Genomic DNA, 21697 nt, shown 5'->3' on the forward strand with positions numbered 1-21697 from the left:
AAAATTTAATTTTTTAACAAGTATATAAAGGGTTTGAAAAGATTTTTAAAAAATATAGAATAAAACAAAACTTAACTACTAAAAAATACAAATTAAAGTAAAACTGTTGAATAAAGTAAGTAAAATTCCTAACTGATCTAATAAATAAAAAGTTATTGCTTAGTGTTATATATTTTTATAGGATTATATTTTTTTTATTTTCAGCTTTGTTATTACTTTATCCAGATTTTTCCTTGTATTTCCAGACCCTTTTCTTTTCAGTGCGCCCTCCGAAAAGAGTGCCCTGCCCCGTGGCACGTTCAGTAGCTTAGTGTGTGTATTAGTTACCTGGCACGCTTCTGTTAGGGCCTCCGAGGCTCCCCCACCACTGATAGACCTTCATTGCCATCCCCATTCCCATCCCCATCATCTGCCCCTCGACCGTGCGCTCTGTGGCAGGACCCAAGTGTCGAGTGCCAGGACGAGGGCTAATGGCATTTAAGTTTTGTTAGCTGGACTTGCCACCACGCTGCCATGGCACATGTGTCAAGTCAGGAGCGGTGGATATGTGGATGCGAATGTGTGACAGAAAATATATTGGATGGAATGTTAAAGATGGCTACGACAGCTAAACTGTACGTCGTGGAGGAGCCATTGTAATCCCAACACTTAAGTGCCCAAACAAATCTCTTTAAACCTAATCGTTGTGGTCATTTGTATACTTGACTTGTTTGGGTGTACCACTAAATATAGGGTAGAAATTAAATACCTTAACAAATATCTGCAAATTCTTAAAGGCCTCTATAACGCCTGTATAACAAAGAGTTTTATAAGATCCGGAGGATGCTTTAGTTCTATGCTTCCCTTAAATTACTTTTAAATTGAAACCCCCTTTCTGAGAATTCGCTCCTGCTGGCCTTGCCTCGCATATGAACGTACATTTCGTTCATCGGAAAGTCTACATTTTTGGTCATTTGGACAACTTTTTGCCAGCCATATTTGGCCTGGAGGCTTGCGAGATGGTTTTTGGTCCTGTCCATCCAACCATCCGTCTGTCCTTCTCTGGCTTGCCAGCATTTTGTCTATTTTATTTCATTTTCATTTTATTGCATTGACAACAACGCAGCACACATTCCACAGGGGGGTCAGAGGCTCGGAGGGCAGGACATGCATGAGGGGGTGGACTTTTTGCTTGTGCCGTTTTGTTGGAATTTTAACAAGCCACTCTCGAATCATCATCATCAGGGTCTGCTTCATTTGGCCCACGGCAGCTTTCTTCAGAGACTCTTGGTCGTCCTCATCCAATACACCCATGTTCACTCAAAAAAAAAAAGGGAAAAAGAGAGAAGAGGACTTCCTATCTTCTTTAAAATAAACATCATAAATTAAACTCATATAAACTTTGCAAAACTAGTTAAAAATCTAGAAATTAAAATATATTCATGTTGATTACTTTATTCATCATCAGAAAACCGAAAGGATACTTTATAAAAACGGATCAAATACTTTAATAATCTTTTGATGGTTAGACTTTAAAATTTCTATAAACGATCTTCAAGTAAGTAAGACTACTTTCACCTAAATTTTATATGAATTTACGGCAGCTTTTTTTAAATTTTCCTTTTTTATCTCAAGTGTCATTGTAGACTCCCATCTCCTGGCCATTCTCCATTTCGTCCTTGTTCATGTTCGTCATCGTCTTTGCTTTTCAGCTTTTGGCTGGCTTTTCTTCGTCTCTGGGCCGTGTGTTAGTTTTGACGTTAACTGTGCGGCTGACTTTGTCCGCCCCGTTTTTTGTATCTTCCCGCCCGTGCCGCCCAGCAGCCGCCCCCTTTCCAACCCACCAGCCCCGCCCCTCCGTCCCTGTCCGTTATGCCTTGTCAGCATAATTTAATGTGCTATTCTGTACTGTTTTCCTGCCCTCGTGAGTGTGTATGTGGGGGTGGGTGGGTGCTGTCAACCTGGCAGCTAAAGTGTGTAATTCGTCATTCATATTTACCCCCTCGAAACGAACCACCGCCTTCCTCGCCGCACCGCCTTTGCATTCCCACAAACTTTGGCTTGTGCGTCATCATTTGCCGCCTTGTAAACCTTATAAATTACGGGTTTTTATAGCCCGCCTTTAAGCAAATAACCATACGAACATTCGGATCTGGGCAATAAAATATGGGATCCAAATTAGCAGGCAAACTTGGCAGACATCTAAGCTAATTAAGGTTGAGGGAAACCTGTGAAATGGCTATTGGAATCAATATGAAATTCTCTTCAATAGAGAATATTTCTATAGAAAGATATTCATAACATAAAATGACTAATTTCCTTTAATATAGAACATTTATATGATATATAAATATATTATGAGTCCATTAAAATGAAGATCCTTTTTCAAAGAAATATAATTTAGCTTTTATAATATGTTGGCTTTCTTTAATATTTACGATTACTATATAAAATGCACTATAGTATTGATACTAGTTAATGTGCTTTGGAAATGCTATTCCAATCAACTCCCAGAGCCAGTATATTTTTTTGTGACCCAGGGAATTCCTTGCGGCGCAGGCCTTTAATATGCCACTAATTGATTTTTATGAGGTGTTCTAATGAATGTCCTGGGCGAACCATAATTGCCGTGGCAAAAATGAACCCAGAAAACACACATACCGCCATCCCAAGCGCCGGGCGGATCGCATAGTTGCCGGGGAAAGTCTCTGAATATTTCATAAAGTTATGCACTCGCTAATTAAATTGCCGCGACACACAGACACATGGCCCTCGGTGTGGATATGGCGATATGACGGCAGGCATTCACTATCGACAGTCGCGGCCAGGTGGATGGCACCACCCCCTCTGCCCGCCTGTGCTGAGCAATTTTAAATGAATTTACATTAACCGTTGCCGCAGAGACTCGTGCAATTCCTTGGAAATTTGCTCGTGTTTCGTGCGCTTTAATTGTTTTAATTTTCCCGGGATACTCACATGTGCACAATCCTTTGCTAGTTCTAGTCCTTTTTTTGCCTGCTAGTCGAAAACTTTTCCCTGGCAAGGGCAAAACAACAATGTAAGTTAATAAAACATACACACACACACACTCGACTCGCACAAATTAAAATGGAATAAAATGAAATAAACTTTTACTTTTTCACTCCAAATTGGGTTAGCACTTTGGCCGAGGGGCCAACAATTGAATCAGAGTCTAAAGTTAAAGTCGCACAAAACTTGACAACTCGAACGAAGGCAAACGGCTGGAATACTAAGAGCAGGGTTTGATTACCCTCTACCAATAATGTTCTCCGTATATATAGAGGTTTATATGGGGCAGTCAAACGATTATTGTTGTCAGCTATTTTGTGGGATTTGCCAGCCAACTTCGATTCGAATTACTTTATTGTGTATTCTACGACAGAGGGGAAGTGCAGCCAACATGGCTGCATAAATAAATCATAAAATGCTGAAAACGATTGTCGGGGCAGAGTGAGTGAGTGTGTGAAAAGTGGCAATTGTGAACTTTTCTTTCGGGGTGGCCGATTTCGATCCGAGCAATTGCAGCGAGAGTTGCAATTTAGGGAATGTTTTATTCAGGTGCTTTCGGTTTGTTTGGCTGTGTTTTCCCACACGGGGTGAAAATAACTAGTTATGACTGTCAAATTGGATCAGTAAACTGGCAACTGAATTTGTTATTATATTTTCATAGCAACGAGTGTGCAACTGAGATGTGGGATTTCAGTGCTTGAAAGTTGCCTTTGACGCAAGATATTTTCTTTGATTAAATGAAATGTAAGGGATGCTTAAGGATGATAATAGAACTACGAAAAAAGTTCTTATATAAGGAATTGAATAAATAATAACGTTGAGTTTTGGTTCCCATTTATGTAACATCATAGCTTCTAGTTAAGTAATTGTCTTTCTTCGCTTTCCAACACTGCCCCTAAATATTTTGACCCATTCCCCAAAAGTAAACCACTTAAGTAAGAGCTAATAAAATAAATGCCGCCAAATGGCGTGGCATAATGGTAACACACACACCCAACTCAAGGTGAATCACAGTCCCTCGTCAGTTAACATTAGAGAGTTACTTCTGCGGGGAAATTCCTTCACATATCCCGCCCCCAAGCCCTGCCACACTCATGGAAAACCAAGGTAAATGGCTGCCATTCTGCGGAGCCAAATCTGCAGAGCACACAAACATTACGTAGCTATTTTGAGCGTAGCATTTAAGCTCTTCAATCTACAATTCCCCCGGCGGAGTCTTAAACTTTTGCACTGCTTTCTGTTTCCGTTCCTGCCACTGGCTGCCTGTTGTTGATGTTATATTTATTTATTTTTATTGACAGCATTATATTTTATTTATTATATTGAATTCATGTCATTGTGCTGCCACGACCAGTTCAGCCGGGCCAAGTGAAGTTTGGGGCCAGTTTGTGGAGCGGATCAGGGAGCTCCCGGCTCTGACTGCCAGTGGCACGTTCTCAGCGGGCCGGGATGTGTGTTTGTGCCATTATTGTCAAGTCAGCATATAAAGCAGCCAGCGAAGGGTGGGCCCAGTCCCAAATACACACACACACAGCCACTGCAGAAAAATCTATCCATCAGGTCTTCGCATTTCTTGAGGTTCCACTTGAAATTGTTATTATACAAAGGCTAAGTTGTTGAGTGTCGGATTAGGGCTTGGGGAGATGTTTTCACCATTTAATGTTCTTGATTCTTAAAATACAATAAAAATACCGACAAGGATTTTAAACTATAACTAGAATTCGGTTTTTTACATTTTTATTTAAAGTAATTTTCCCTTTTTTAGGAACCTCTTTATTAAGAGGTACAATATATCCTCAAAAATAATTAGCAATGGCATTCCTAATTTTAATAGCACATTTATGGTTTCCGTTAATAAATAAGAAACCGAAATTTTTGTTTTATTTATTTTTAGATTGTTGTGATATGTTTTCTCCCAGTGCACCCATTCGTAGTTGGAACGGAAATCGTTATATAAATCAAAGACAGATTATAAATGCTGCGCAATTTTCAAGTTATTTTTGCTAGATGCGTCTGCGAGGGTTGTTTTGCTGACGCCTTTTTAGGGGTAACTGAAAAGGTTAGACGCAGTGAAGTCTGCGCTGAGTGACAGCTAGATGTGGACAACTGTTGAGTGGATGGATACTGGAATGGGTGGTTGGGCTGGCTGGGTGGCTGGGTGGCTGGGGGAGCTAGTGGTGATTGGGCGGTGCTCATTAGCGCGGAAGGGCGCAATTGAAACGACACGAAATGAGTGAAAATGTCAGCTAATTATGTTTGCATTTTGGCCGTATACACACTGCCTGTGAGCCGGAAGTGCCGGCAGGCTCATTTCCGCTGGAAATGTTTCCTGTCATAATTCGCCCTCGCTGCCATATTTCTTCCCATCTCTACCATGTCCACATCGATTTTTGGCTGGAAGTGCTCCAAGAATAAGTCAAAACTTTGAGGCAATTTGCCTTTAAAGCTTTTTCGCCAAGGGTCCTTGAGTTTTTGGGCGAAAGGAATGTTGGCCGAGCAGGGGAGCGAAAGGCGCTTGTCATGGCTTATTTCACTTGAACTTTGGGTCAGCAAAGTTGGCGTGCTCAAGCTTTATTTTTTAATTTGCTGCGGCATTTTATTCGCTAAACGTTTTCGTTTTTTTCTTGCAGTTTTTTGGCCCGACCATTAGCCGCTCCTTTGTCCACAAAAAAAAAGAAGAAAAACAGTTAGGGGAACGAGAACTCGCCGCAATTAACTAACTGCCTATGATTGATGATCTTTTGAATGGGCGCGCGACAATGGCCCCCACTTCTCATTACTGCCATTATTATAATTCCCTTTTGAATCCGTCAGAAAGTAGGCTCAGAGCCCCATTCGTTGGCCATATCGCAAAGTGGGTCAAAGGTCGGCGAACCCGACTAATTGCCCTCCAATTGGACCACATGTTGGATTGGCTCCGATTGGACTGTATTGCTAGTTTGCTCTTAATTGTCAAACGAATGCCTGCGAATGGAATGTTTTAAATTAATGCATTATTCCCCATGTGCCATCGATTATTTACATTGCAGTTACAGCTCCCCAGCATTCGGTTCATCCATCAGTTTGTCAATCAATCAACGAAATGGCACATGAAGTATGCATAAACTTTTAACAAACAACTTCATGGAATTTGAAAACTTTTCACATAATTTCACTTGAAGGGAGAATATTTTATCCACACTTTTACGATGAGTGGAAAATAACAACTTACCAAATCAAATTTTAGGAACTATATTGGGATACTTAGCAACGTTTTGATTTGTATTTGTTGGATTGAATCCTGTTTCGATTGTAGGTTCACTTGGACAAAAAATAATCGATCTTTATTTCATGATATTATAATGGGAAATAACCATCTTTGTAATTTGTAGAAGCGATTTGACTTATAATTATTGTACTAAATCCTTTTTCAAATAACTTTTCAGATTTTAGATAGCGATTAAAATAATTTGTGTAGGGTTTAAAGGTTCTGTATTCAGCGTAGTACTGCCCATCAAAACAGCCTGGATAACAACAATCTCACACCTAATGACAAGGCCCATTCGTGGGAAGGAAATGAATTACTAAAATAATGAGCAAGGGTATTATTCAATGCCCACTTCCGAAGAAGTGCGCATTGTGGAATTAATTCTGTGACTGCGCAATATTAAGTGAGTGGAAATATTCTGCTCAGATTGGTCATTATCTCTTCTGGCCACTGCGAAATATGATAACTCTTCGGTCACCCAATATTTGGCATCTCTTGGCGGGGCGATCTCCTCCCTGCCCGGTGAAATATGAGTCAATTATACTTCCGTACGCATAAATTAATGATTAATTGCAAAATAAATTGACTTGCGTCACTTAATTACGTAGCGCAAGCGACACTGGAGAAAGCTGATAGTGAAGGGGGCGCGCAGTTGTCACGCCCCGTGCAAAGCCTGTCAGTCGTCCGCCTGTCAACGCACTCGCACAATACACTGGGGAAAATATAAATAGGGGTTTCGATATCCCAGGAAGATAATACGAAAACCGGAACCACCGCAATTTCATAATGGTTATTGCCTAGGCCAGAAACATGGGATGAAACCGTTGAGGAACTTGTAATTTCTGAATTATATTGTTATAAGAAAGCAAGTTAAATAATAGAAAATAATGGAGAATATCTATCAAGGATAAAACAAAGATCCATGTCTCTCCATTTTAAATTTCCATAGATAAAAACATAAAATAAATATGTGTTAAGCAAAAGAAAAATATTTATATATTTCGGTTCAAGATCTAACTAGTTTTTATGAAAGAAGTACAATAATTTTTAATAGTTCTATGAATTCATAAGAAGATATTATTAACTGATTTTGACAAAGACTATGCTTTTCTTTTTAGAATTCCCATTAAAGAGATACAAACCAGTATATTTTAGACTTTAGTTTATATACCATTAAAATGTAATGTTAGAGCTTCGACTTTTCCCCGGACTTGCCACCCCATTTCTCCCAGTGTGCACCAAGAGAGCCAAACACATGCACAGAACGGCAATTTCTGCTGTTGACATTCACAGTCAAACATGCTTAATTAATGCCAGCAACGTTGCCATCAGTCGCCGGATCCCCTCGCACATTTCTCGACATTTCCCAGTAAATGAGAGCCGGCGCAGTACGACAACATTAATGCGAACATTAACAAAAACTGCTGGCGCTGCCAACTGTGCTCCCAGTTCCCATTCCCCGATTTCCGATCCCTGCATCCAAAACCCAACTCCCAGATCCCAACTACCAAAAATAAACACTCGCAGGCATCATCATCATAATAATGATACATGGCCAAGTCGAAGTCGGAGCTCTCGAGTGAGTGGCCCGATGGTACTCGACGCTCGTCTGGCAGTTAGCTCCGCTCCTTGATGAGCAGTTTCCGATGATGGTGCCATCCCCAGTCATCATCCCCAGCCATTCCAAATCCAACTCCGAGTTTCCCTCATTGTCTGGCAAGATTCCCATAATTAAGCACAATCGAACACAGTGGTTAAGGGTGTCGTTATTATTTCTTGGATATCCCCAAGGAAATTCATGTTTGCATAGTTACAATATAATATGAGTAATCCTTATAGGGATAATCTTGAAATCTTTAATTACACGGGGTTTAAAATTACACTTATATGCATTATTATTTCTTTATAACTTTGAAAATAAGTAAATTTTATTGTGATAATATTACTTTCTTCCTTAATGTATTCGTAGATATTTCCTTTTTCCTTATTACCCAAAAATGATAGATTAAAGATATCGATACTTTCTAATCAGTCATGGTTAGTACATGAAAATAAACCTTAATTTGGAAAACAAATCAAGAACTTCAATATTAAGGTTCCTTTACCTTAAGGTACCCAATTAACCCTTTGGTTCCAGGGTTCCCGGGGCAGCCTGCCTCTGCACAAAAATCAATAAGAACCTTTGCCCAAACGGCTTTCGCACCATTCCAGTTTATCCGATTTTGCTGGCAGGACGGGATGGGGCGGCGGACTGGAACTGGGGGACTGGCGAGCAATTAACGCTGAATTGATACGCACAGCTCGGAAGGCATTGAACCTGCTTCTTGCCGACCGTCCGGGGCAGAAAGGCGCACAGTCGCCCATTTAAGCGTTGGCATTAAGACGTAATTAAAACAACGCCAAATGGGAGCAGATGAGCTGAGGAGCAGAGGAGCCCGGTCCTCGAACCCCGGACCTCGTTACGCAGGCGGGGCGGGGCAACAAGGAGTCAAAAGATTATTTGTATTTAATTTCAAGTACGCGCTGCCAGGAAGCCACTGCCTTTGCACTGCTCAGAGACAGTTTTGCTCGCGCTCGCCGTACATAAAACTCAATTATAATTAAGCATTTAAGTGGAAATAAGCGAAGCTGGAGCAAATGAAGCGAACTCCGCTCGAAGAGAACTCCGGCGGGGGGCGATGACAGGGATGCCCCCGAGTCCCGCCCATTTTTATTAGTGGTAGCCAGCAGCAGCGCCCTAATTGCTAAGGGCGCCACTCAAAGTTTCGGCAGGATAAGGATGGTAACTCGAGCATGAGGCGGTATTTAATTATCGTTCATCGCTCATCGCTGCCCATTTGTTCGGGGATGTTTTATTAGGTGGCACACTGGGGAAAATAATATCTCAGAAATTTGATGTTCGAAAATCCCCCATCAAGGTTTTTAATAAAGAATAAAATATTAATAAAATATATGGAATTTTTTTTTAGAAAATAATATCCTATGTTTAAATATAAAACCTGAGATAAGCTTATAAGAACATTTTATAGACCCTTTTTATTATGTATCTCACGTAAAGTAATTAAATAAATTAATATTCCCACACTGCATCACCTTTGCCCTTTACCTTTACCATTTCCCAGGATATAGTTACACAATTCCAGTTGCCATGCCAATGGTTTAATTGTTACCTTAACTCAGTTAATTCGCTTGCATAATGCAGGCTGCAACCGGTAGCGAAAAGTATCTCAATTAACGAGATCCATTGATGGGGTCAAAGTACCATGGCCATCTATATATTCCGGGCAAATAGGTCAGATATACCTATAAATCATTCCCCCCTCGCTTTTTATGGGCCAGTCCAGTGTGTAAATAGGTAGGACAACTGACAACTGCCGAATGGAAAATGCGAAACGAAAATGGACGGTTCAGGGATGTGAAATTTTAATGAACTTTTAAACGTAATGAAAGTAATTTTCAAATTGCAAGCTCACCGTCAGGGGGAGAGGCGAGGAGGGCAGAAGGCATGCGGCTTAACTTATTTTTTTGCCCCAGTGAAATTCAATTGCGGCAGAAGTCGAGGGCTGGCAACTTTTGTGCGTCCTTCAGACAGGCAGGCAGGCCCAGGCAGACCGAATATAACCCAGGCCCCAGGCCCCAACCCCAACCCGAACCCCAGACCCCAGCGGAAAATCCACCCGAAAACCCACCGGGCCGGGGCACTCGAAATGATTTCGAAATGGCATTGAATGTAGCATTTAATTTGTGCGCCACAAGCGGCGGCGATGGGCATGAGGATGAAGTGGTCGGTGGTCCTTGGCCAGGTCCGCTGGTCCTGCTCTGCTCATGCCATCTATTTATAACTGTTTATTTGCCGTGTGCCATCCGCGGTGCACTGCGAGAAAGTCTTGAAGGCTGGGCCCAAACTCAGCTAAATGCATCGCGAATTCTTTAGGGGAATACGGATGCGTAAATGATCTTTAACAATTTATCTTTTCATTTCTGTGCCATTCGATTGCTTTAGAAATGGAAATTCTTGTATTTTTTTCTTTTACATTAGATTTAATTAGGAAGCCCGTGTACCCATCTGATCTTTACATAAATGTGCTTTTCAGGAATAATAATAGAATTAAGTAACTCCAGTTTTTAAATTTATATAATTATTTTTTATATCCCCTTCTTAGAAGTAAATACTTTTAAGGATTAAGTAGATACATTTTTTTTTTTTCATTATATAATTAATATTTTTTCCCACTCCCACCCATTTCCCCATTTTCTCCCAGTGCAGCTGCAGTTCGGCATCTGTCTGCCACTGAAAGGGATTAATTAAACTGACAACTGACGTCTGTGGGTGGCCGCCGCCCTCTGCGAGTCCGCTTCGTTTGCAGAGTCCACAGTCGACTGTCTTTGAAGCCCGGAGTTCGGCATAATTAGTTAAATGTGCTTGGCCATAACAATGCGGAGAGCTGGCCAACACCACCCGCAACTCTTTGGGACCTGGCATTTATTTTAATTGAATATGGCCCGCCATAAAGATCAGCGCCGGCGATGAAGAGCAGCTCTAATTGCCAAAATATGTAATAATTAGACCCGGCAAAAATGTTAAATAAAATTAATTAAGTGAGCAGCGACGACGGTGGCGGTGGCGGCGGCAGCAAATCAGCCAAGGATACCCAGGCGGCTGCTTACATTTATTTGCAGTTAGTCATTTTGAATGTGTGTTTGCCCCAAACACACACACTCGGAGGCGTATGTGCCTTATATCATTCTCGGTCCCCCATTTCCAGTTCCATCCATCAGTAACCAGGCAAACTCGCATGCGAAAAAAGCTCCTGACGCTCATTTGCCAGCAATTAAGTGCACAGAAAGAGATGGAGACACTCATTCGAAATGGCGCCATCTGAACTTTGTCGATATGCGAGTGTATCTACAGTGGGGCCTCCAAAAGAGGTTATTGCCTAACAAAAGATATGTATTTTCTTGGGTTTTCATCTCTCATATCATTACTCTGTGACTATATTTCTTGTAACTCTAATATTATCATTTATTATCATAGGTGTATCTCTAATAATTATTTCTGGTAGATTTTTTTTAATTTGGTAATTTTACTGCCCACATATTATATAACTTTTATTATAATGGGACTGGAAAAGCAATTTAGAATTTGCTAACATAAGATACATTCGTATTTAAACTTCAAAGATACCTACAAATCTGAACATAATTAGGCTTTTTTCAATGGCATTTTAGAGTCAGTTTAAATTTTCCTTTAAATTATTTTTTAAAGTTCCCACTTTCGAGTGCCCACTGTGCTTGTGTGCCCTCATCCCTGTAACGAAGCCAGAAACTCGTGTGCGCGCGTGTGGGTATTTTAATTAGAAACTTGTACATTTTGCCTAATTTGACAAATTGTTTTAATATAGTGAGCAAACTTTTCGGCTACATAGCGTCGCAAATTAGTTTTCTGTTGCCCGGGAACTGGGTCGGCCTGCCTGCTGATTGAAAAACCCATCGCGATGCCGCAACGAATGCAGCTTAATGGGCTGCGCTGAATGTTATGCAACACTCTGCACGATACGTTAATCCTGCGGATTATTAAAATGGTAATTTTACTTAACCAAAAAAAGACTTCCAGTGAGCACACAGCTCTTAATTGTTGGTTGAGTGAGAGGTCTGGAAAAAATGCATTTCCCCATATCTAAAGGAATTTGCGTAATTACTTTGCCCTATCATAAAACAATTTGCAGAATGTTTGGCTCCCTTTTTTATAGTTTTTCCAACGATAGGCAATCTGCTCCCATTTCCGGCTATTTATAGACTCGTGTATTTATCAAGTATTTAACCCAATATCGGGCTGTATATTAATTGCAGTTTTTGATGCTTTTTGCTCTGCCCTATTTGCAACCCAATTCATCATCAAACGGATTATTTTTGGCCATGGCAAAATAAACAAGAGATTTGCGAGATTTTGCTTGCCCAGATTTCACTTTATAGTTTGCAGCTTTGTTTACAATAGTTCTTGGTACTTAGTCAATTGAGGCAATTGCCAGAATGTAAACCAGAAATTGTAAAAGGAAATTAAATGGTTTCGCCGAAAATTATAATTTATTTGAGAGAGAAAGATTGGATTTAAAAAAGCTTTGAAATTACAAAGATAAATAATGATGCAAGTAAAGAAAAAACTTTTGAATTTACAAATGTAATGGAGAACCGATTTTAGGAAGTAACAGATGTAGTTGAAGCTTCAGGTTTCGGTTCATCTTTGATGGTCAACTTGTTGTAGAGTTCGTTGAGCTGATCCTTTTTCTGAACCATGCATAGGGCTCTCTTAAAGCGATCCTCCCAGATTTCTGGATGGGATTGGGTCAGCACCTTTAAGGTGACTTCCACAGCGGCCCTCATGTCCTTTTCGGGGCTCTCGTGGTAGAGCAACAGCAGATCCATTCCACGGGTGACAAAAGCAGCCCAGACCTCCTTTTCGTGCTCCGCTTCCTTCTCGTCAACACTGAATTTGGGCTTCAATTTGCCCACAGCCAGAGCAGCCAGAACACGGATACCAGCCGAAGGATCATCCATGCGCTGCATGGTGGCATAAGCCAATGGTTTCAAGTCCTCCACGGACATTTCCCGGAAGTAAATCACCGCCTTGATGGCATAGTGACGCGTGCTGACATTACGATCCTCGAGTAGGCTGGGCATGTGCTTGGCCAGAGCAGGTAAGACATTCACTGCTTCCTCCTCGGCTCCCTGGGCCAAAGCACATAGCGTTGCCATGGCCAGGGATCTCATGGCCTCGGCATTCGAGCCAGCCTTCCAGGTCAAATAGGGCTCCACAATTTGCGATACAAAAGCCTTCAATATGTTTGTGCTACTTTCATGACCCACATTCATTGTTTTCGACCAAAATAGAGTGGCCATCGAGAGACTGCTGAAGATTTTCACCTGAGCACTATCGGAGCAGTGCTCAAAGACCACCTTCACCTTTTCCATCAGATCATTTATGTATGTGGCTCGCAGCAGGCACATGTTGATCAAACCATCCAGCAGCATCACAGGTTCGGAATTATCGTCCAAATTAGCGTCCAGGTTCTCCACATCCTTCAAGGCCAAATGGAACCAACGTTCGTGAATTTGGGCCACCGTTGTGTCTTCGAGCTTCACAATTCTTTCGATCAGCATTTGACCCCGATTGACATCTTCATTTCCTTGGCTGTTGAGGGAGTAGGATAGGGCCATTACCTTAACGCCACTCACATAGACCGACTCGTACAGCTCCTGCAACTCATCCTCTTCCGCATTGACCTTCTGTGACTTGTCCATAATGGTTTCTAGTAACTTGAGTATATAGAGCTGGAAACCTGGTTTCAAGGTGTGCGAGTAGTCGGTGCTGCGCAGCAGCTTGGCCAACTTGATCAGCTGGTCGTAGGTGCCGCCCAGGGAGGCGGTGAACATGTGGTAGAAGCACCTCATATAGGACTCCCGGGCATTGCGCTCCAGGCCATCGAAGCCGTGATCTATCCAGGCATCGTAGGCTAACAAGCGACCCATCAAATCGGCCACCTTGGCAGCTTCCGCATTGACCTCCGCCACAGGATCGATACAGGCATGGGCCAAATCCCCGTAGATCTCGAAGAACTTGGCTGTCATGGCAGCCTCGGCATGCAGGACAAATTGATACAGCAGCTTCAGGGAGTGCAGGCGAACATTATCCTTCCAGTCGCTGGTCTCTCGAGTAATGAGTCGCAACAACCTCAAAGAACGTTGCACCAAACCGCGACATCCTATAGTAGGACGCTTGACATCCTGCGGATAGTTCTCAGCTGGCAGATCGCTGATCTCCTGTTGCGTCAACTCGGCTTCGTTTTCATCGAAGTACAGTTCGCCACACTTGAGCCACTGGGGGTAGATGTGATTCAGAACCTCCGGGGAGTCGTCCTTGAGGCAGCACAAGACCAGGGGCAGGATTCTCTCAAAATAGGAATAGCGATCCAGAAGCTCCAGTAACATGAGGATGCCCATCTGACCGACTTCCCGGCGAACCAAGGGCATGGTGTCCATTAGAAGAGGGGACACCTCGTTGAAGAGCCTCCTCATGCCATCACCACTGGCATCCATGTGCAGACTCAGTCTGGCGATGGCTTCCACTGCCGAAATCCTGGCCTGGGCATGTTTGTGATTCAACATACCATATAGAGGCACCACTAGGGACTCTGTAAAGGGACGCAACTCCTGGGTCTCAGCCACTCGAGCGAGATTCACTATTGTGCTACATCCTTCGCGCTGGACAACCGGATAGTCATCCTTGATGGACTTGATCAGGACCTTGACCACCAGCGGATAGCACTCCCTGAAGACGCCGACGTTGCCCATCTTAGCATATTGGCCTACCATTAAATTCAGCTGGGCGATGTAGAGCAGGCGAATCTCCTCGCTGGGCTCCACGGTCTCGGCCTTTCCCATTCGTTCCGCCAGTGTGGAAACCACATTCATCAGGTGGAAGTCCATGGGCGGCAGTCGGTTGAGGAAGGCATTTACCGCTTGGACGGCATGATGGCGAACACTTTCGAAGCGGTCATCATAGGATTTCAGCAGATGTAAGTATAGTTGATCGAAGATCTCGGCTATTTTCTCTGTGGTTACGTTCTCCGGTGCATTTTGTAACTGGTCACGAAGATCTCCCAGAACGTTGGTCTTCAGACGACGGTCTGTGCTTTGCAGATCCTCGCAAATCTTCTGGGTATCAATCTCAAAGCTCATGGTGGAATGATATATTTTTCTACTTAATTTAAAATAAAACCAAAAATGTGTATTTCCTTATATTCCTTTTGTAGATATAGATGTTCTTTGGATTCCTTAAGGTATGCAGTAATGTATCTTCAGCTCACAAGCAAAATATATATTAATATATATATTTTAAGATACTGTATAGATACTGTTTTAGTTTAGGCTGATTTTTGATTCTTGAAGCAGTGTTTATCCTTCTTATATTTTATTTTAAGACAATATTCCATTAGTTCAAATAACTTTTTATAGGGTATTGATAATTTTTTTGGACGATCTACTTAAAAGTCTTCTGCTGAATTCACATATCTCATAAATTAAGCACTGTATCTTACTCGATTTACATTTATAACTTTCTTGGGGAATTTTGTTCTGCCCAGCTTGAATTTGAAGGTGATTTATCTGCAGATATCAGATATTTTTGGTGCTTTTCGATTGCGGATTTGATTACTTGATCTGCACAAGGCTCTCTCGAGCTCCACAATTCCACAGATACTTTTTGCCAGTTGCTCGAGATGCGTGTGATTTTCGGTTAGCTCTTTTCGGCTGCAAAACGAGAATGTTTAAACGTTAATCAAACAACAAACACGCCGGTTGCTATGACTACACAAAAGATAACGCACTCTCCGGCTTTTTCCTACACTATTTTGTTTATTTCGCCCAAACAAAATTACCCGACAACGTGCCGCTACCAAAATGCCGAAACTAACAGCTGATTTTGTGTGGAAAAGTATTGCAAAATCTGGCAAAAAAGTGCTGGAATGCTTCGATGTGGCGCGAATTTTTAAAAAAGCTCTGGGTTTCTGTTTGCGCTGCTGTCGCCTATTTACCCAGCTAATTAGGCGGAGCCATAAATGAAATTTCCCTGGAAAAAGCAGGGGAGCGCAGGCAGTTTGAGTTGGCCTTTTATGAGTTCGGCTCTGGGCGGCGGCGATCCATAAAAGTTTCTGTTCCGTGCCGCTCGTGGCGCGCACTCGCTTATCTGGGGAGCGGGCTATCTAATTGCGATGTCGTTCCTTATCAACATCAGTGCCACAGAACGACAATATCTAAGATTGATTGCCGGCACAGCGGCTTACTCACCAGGCGACCGACCGAATGACTGGCTGACTGGCTGACTGACTGACTGACTGATTGAGTGTGTTTGATGGAAGGAAATCACATAAAATGTCTATTTTTATCGCAACTTAATTGCATTTGTGGGTCAACGAAATTAGGGTTATAATGAGCACACACCAAGAATGTGGGCCCGGTCGCAGATAAGCAGAAAAATGGCAGCGCCATATCGTATGATATTATAATTAACCGATTTAATGAATCTCGTGGGAAGATCATTCCCTTTGAATTTTTAATTTCATCTAATTTGCATCAGTTTTAATTATAAACACATACCAATAAAGGTATAGATTGAATTTCACGACTAGCATACATTTTGTTTACAATTGTGAGTGATCAGGGGCTTGGAAACAAGGTTTTCTTTGTTTGATGGGGAATTACTAAGATTAAGGATCAAATCTTTTGCCAAGGTGTTCATTGTTTTTCAGAATAAATGATTATCACCAAAAAACAGAAGCATTAATATTTATAGTTACATATTTTTATTTTTTAAATAATTTAAAAAATCTTATTGAGATTCTGTTAGAAATTGTCACCATCTTTTATAACATCTAACTTTGACCGATATAATTAAAAATACCCAACTGAAATAATAGAAATATGGCTACCCATATATCATAAATTACTTTAATGTTATGATAAGGTATAAAATGTATCTGAATCTTATGATGGACTGTGGGAACTTTGAAGATCTGCCGTTTTCAACTCGTTATGAAGGCAGGGAAAAGGGAACCTCGAATAATAATCCATAGATTGTGAAGTATGCCTGCTTGCTATCCGCTGTTGATCTTTCCATTTGAATTTCATTTAATGCCCGTGTGGAATGTTTTTGCCTTGTTTTTATTCAATTTCCCTTTCGTTATCCCATCTGTAGGGTTGTGCCGGCTAGATTGGCGTGCCCAGTTTCGCCGGGCATATTTTATGAGCGTTTCTTTTGCCTTTGCTCCGGCTCCGGCTCCCTACCTACTGTCAAAAATTGTTGTTGTCATTTTTATTGAAAGCCAGCGCACCGGCACAGACACAAAGATACACCGGGGCAAACACACAGCTACAGATACAATGGCGAACTCATAAGTTTTGCTGCTCCCATTTGTGTGCACAATTCGATTCCATACCTTTTTGTGTGCGACGGCGGCAGGCGGCACACGCTCCAAAGCAATTAAGCGCATGAATCAGGTTCGTTCGGTTTTCAGGGCAGGGCAATGTATCTGAGTATCTGGCTGTCTGAGTATCCGTCCGCGTTCCCCTTGCATTTGTATCTGTATTTGTATCTGTATCTGTGTGGCTGTGCAAAAAGCGGCATGCGTTTTTTTACGGCCTGCAGAGACGGCAGACGGGGACGGCGGACACCGGCACAATAAACTTAATTGATATGAAATGAAGTCATTTGGCAAAATCACTGGGAGAGTAATGGACCGCGCTCATTCAGTTTGATTTGATGTCGGCCAGTTCGGCTCGACAACAAAGTTATTCGCACACAGCCAGGCTGTGCGAATTTATTTATATTTATTTTTACGCACACTTTTTTGATCGGCTTTTCGAAAGCAATTGAGCATATGCGGTATTTACATGCATCTGCATATATGCATCGCACACGCATGCGTTTTTTGCGCCGGCCAGAAAGGAGTTTTCAATTAAAAGTAACATTTTTTTCCAAGCGCGCCAGCAAAGTGCGGAAGCCGTCTGAACTTGTTTGGCCGGTGGCTGTCTATCCGCAGATAAAGCCGAAAACCAAGCAACTGGCTCATAATGGTCATAATTATTAATTAGCCATGTATATCTGCCGTTGCGAGGGAAAAAACTCTGGCTGGCAGTGCATTCGGCCCCGCTGTGCGAGCACTTAAACGGACTTGTTACCGCTCCGAGAGCCGAATGCTAAATGCAAATTTGCCAATTGATATTGATTGAATTGCAGGCTGCACTGGCTCGGGCACAGCCCGGGGCTAATTAGTTGTATTTTCCAACTGTCCGTCCGCCCCAGTGAATGACCACCAATCGCCGACCGCCGACTGGCGACTGGCGACTGCGTCACTGGGACTGGATTGATTTCTCGGAATCGCTGATTAGAAGCGCTCCTAATGGCTCGACTTGTGTCGCACTTTTGTGCCACATTGAGATGATGGTGTCGAGCTCTGGAGTAAAACGGGTCCCAGTCCTGTTCCCCACTCCCCATTCCCCATTCCCGCCTTATAAAGTGGGGCTCCGGCATTTCGTATTTCGCATTAATGTGCGCCGTTTAATTGCGTGACTCATCTGCTGTAATCTTCGTCTGCCATCGTCGAGCCGGTTGCCCAGTTGCTTATTTGCCGGAGCTGTCTGCTGGGTACTTGTGAGTCTACTTTGAGGCACCGGGCACTGGGACTGGGCTGGGATCCGGTGGATCGAATGGCTCTTTGAGCTCGTCCCGCTCGCCGACTCTTTCGGTTCGTAATTAATAAACAAGTGAGGTGGCTGCAAACGAGGGACTTGAGTGTCGGATTGATATTAAACACTTAAGAACGATCGATATTAAAGTTCAAGATATGATTTCGATTCAGAAAGCAGAAAAAGCCCCAGGAATAATAGCACAAAATCAATCAATTAGCATCTGTATTGTGATTTTCTAAAGAACTATAGCTACTCCCAACTCAAATGATATAATTATAGACACAGAAGTTTTTAAGACTAATCTAATAAAAATAAAAGCGGATAAATTCTGTAGTAAAAAGTTTGAACACCATCAATGTGAGTAAAATATTTATAGTTACAAAAGTACTATATATATACTTTTTTTAAAAAAATATTTCGGTAATCAAAGGTATCATATGCATTATTAATTAATGCAGAATTCTATACCCTGTCTATACAATTAATTTGAAAATTTAATTAATGGTAATGGTCTCAATTTAGCATAGAAAACCAATTTTATTGGGCAATTATTGCCCCTTGTATAGAATAACCGGTGATTAAGCACATCAAAAATGTGAAGAGCCGATTAATGGGCTTTAGACCCATTTGTTTATGCATTCTGTTTTCAATATGGCCATTGCATTATTTTCATTATTTGTTTACTCTCGTTATTAGCGTGAAAAATGCAGGCGAATGCAGCCCGAGTGTGGTTGTAATGAGAGCTGCAAATGCTTTTTCTGTTTTTGCATATAATTTTCGCTATTTACATTTTTGCGTAATCGCCGCTGGGCCCATTCAAATGCCAAATGGCCGGGCTGAGCCCGTGTTCTGTTTGTGCAGTCGCATAGTTTTCACAGTACATTATGCCTTACTTATAGACGGATCCAGACTGACCAGTTCCAGTGCCAGTGCCCAGTGCCAGGCTATTCCATGCCATGGCAATCCATTCATTCATCGCGTCAAGTGTCAGGCCGTCTGTCAGTCAATCAGAGAACGGTTTGAGTAACAATTTAATTAATTTCAGTACGAAATGCGAACCTGTTGTGCCGCAGATATTAGATATCATAGTGCTCTCGCACACATAATTCTGCGGCTCCGAACGGAATTGCCTTTTAATTATGCCTAATACTCGTGACATGGCTCAATTAAATGCCATATTCGGACGATGACTGTTGGAACTTGGCCGAACTGGCACCCATCCCAAAGATATCAGATTCAGATAGAGATTCAGAACCCGGTTATCTCTCTCGGTATGGTAATTAACACAGGCACATGGCGTATCTGTGAAGTGAATCAGCTTGTGGGGTTAGCTAAAATCGTAACCATGAGATCGTATAAAAACAGGATAGAAAGCTGAATATCTTGGTATTTATACCCATAATTTTTGTTATATCATTGGTTTCCTAAAAACATTTTATGGCTGATATTTTGGGGACCTATTGATTACCTATCTGGCCAGCACCCCTCGACACTCGCTTGTTTATACTTATAAGTGCGCAGTCATTGATAATTGGGTTTCTTTAGCATTATTATGTGTGCGCAATCATTTGTTTACATTTCGTATAGTTGCGGCAATTGTCAGTGCAATGTTTCCCCGATTGCGATTACTAAACTGGTAATAAATGGCAGAGTGCTGAGGCAGGCCATATGTTCGGCGACCAAGGGGGCTTGGGAATGGAAGTGGAAATGGGAATGAGAATGGTTATGGGACAGAATAAATACGAATTTTCAGCACATTTTACCGTAGTCATCAATGTACAGGAAACACCAAAATCAACAGCATTTACAAGAGCTGGCAAAAAGCAGCGGCATCATCATGAAATTGAAATTAATTATATGTCAACAACGTGATTACAGAGAAATTTAACTAATTTGATATCGTTGAATTATGGCGGGAGCTAAATGGGTTGATAAGATAAGATTTTAAGTAATTTATCGTGTTGCGATGGTCAATTAATTTTGAATAGCATGCCTGACTTTCTATTTGCACTGATATATTTGGAGGCGAACAAATAAATTGAAGCAAATAACGTTTGACATTTTTATAGGGGCTTAATTATAAAAAAAATTAGGTCTTATCTGATGTAAAATGTTTTTTGTTTTGTATTTTATGACATTGCTGATGGGCATATCCTCAGTATTTTTAGACTAGGTAAGGTGATATCACATAAGAGGCTAAAACAAATGATTGACAAGGAAAAAACAAATTCTTTAGACCTGTTGCGGTTGAAAAATATTGGAAAAATCTTTTATAAAGCAGGAGATATATATAGTTTTTTGTTTATGTTATTTTAATAAAAATTTAAAAATTATTTTGTTTTTTACATAGTTTTTCTTGCCTTAGAAAAAGATTAAATGTTGCTAGGCTTGCAGTTTGTAATTGAGATTAATTCTAGGGCGGGGGGTCGATAGCTGACTATCTGTGAGAATCTTTGTAAGTCCCCGCCAATCTGTTAAGGTGTAAATATTTTAAAATATTTTCCGCATGTAAGTAATGTAGGTGCTTGTTGTGAGGGCGCGTAAAAAACAAGCCCGATTTGCTGCTTATCTGGGCACAGAGCCTTTGGCCTTGACCTGACACTGGGAATTCCGGGAAATACTCAGTATTTTCGAGAGTTTGTACTTAAATGCTGGCTTGTTGGCCGCTTACAAGGCTGCTTACCTTTTGGGGGGCCACTCGGGCGGTTTTTGACGATTGTATCCGAAAGACTCAAGGCGGTGGGTGGAAATCGGAAATCCAATTAAACGATTTCACTCTCCTCGCCGTGTGTTGTTGGGTAAACGTTTTTTTATGGTTGAACTATTTATAGTTTGGCTTTCAAAGGTCACCTAATGTGGGTGGTGGTATTTTCTCTTTTTGTTATTCAGTTTATTTCTTTTGGTTTCCTTTTGTTTTCACTTCTTTTTGTTATCCTTTTCCAGCTCACTTTTTACTCGCTGACGTTTCACACGGCTCGTTGGCTTCGCTGCTGATTATAATCCTTAATTAGTCTAACGAGTTGCAAATTAATCCACTTTCCCTAATTAAATTGCCTTTGCCGCGACTACAGAAAAAGCACACAAAACGCCACTGCCAATGGCGGTGTCATTTAAAACCAATAAAAAACCAAAAAAAGGAGATACAAAATAAACGATACAAAAAATTGACAAATTAAAGAAAAGGAGGGGCGGAGGGGG

General features: G+C 41.5%; 2 protein-coding genes across 6 annotated transcripts in view; both read right to left on the reverse strand.

Moving 5' to 3' along the window:
* The window catches only part of LOC108024596 (homeobox protein B-H2), a 42847-nt gene extending 21527 nt beyond the window's left edge, over positions 1 to 21320 (reverse strand). For 2 of the 4 annotated variants that reach the window (XM_050889074.1, XM_050889073.1), the window contains exon 1: positions 2956 to 3166. The gene's annotated coding sequence lies outside the window, so the exon portion shown is untranslated. Of the gene's footprint in view, positions 1 to 2955; positions 3167 to 21182 lie in introns of those variants that run through there. The other 2 variants (XM_017094605.3, XM_017094606.3) reach the window with 2 other exon arrangements.
* LOC108024595 (dynein axonemal assembly factor 5) lies at positions 12319 to 21315 on the reverse strand. Of its 2 annotated transcripts, none has more exons than XM_017094603.3 (2): positions 21183 to 21315; positions 12319 to 15562 (listed from the first exon to the last, which is right to left on the reverse strand). In XM_017094603.3, the coding sequence occupies exon 2, from the start codon at positions 14990 to 14992 to the stop codon at positions 12452 to 12454; it is 2541 nt and encodes an 846-aa protein (XP_016950092.1). In that variant the 5' UTR covers positions 14993 to 15562; positions 21183 to 21315; the 3' UTR covers positions 12319 to 12451. The 2 variants fall into 2 exon arrangements, with proteins under 2 accessions (XP_016950092.1, XP_016950093.1); XM_017094604.3 differs by lacking the exon at positions 21183 to 21315 and adding an exon at positions 15640 to 15662.
* Positions 21321 to 21697: the final 377 nt, after the last annotated feature.

Source organism: Drosophila biarmipes, chromosome 3R, assembly GCF_025231255.1.
Source record: "Drosophila biarmipes strain raj3 chromosome 3R, RU_DBia_V1.1, whole genome shotgun sequence".
Lineage (NCBI taxonomy): Eukaryota > Metazoa > Arthropoda > Insecta > Diptera > Drosophilidae > Drosophila > Drosophila biarmipes.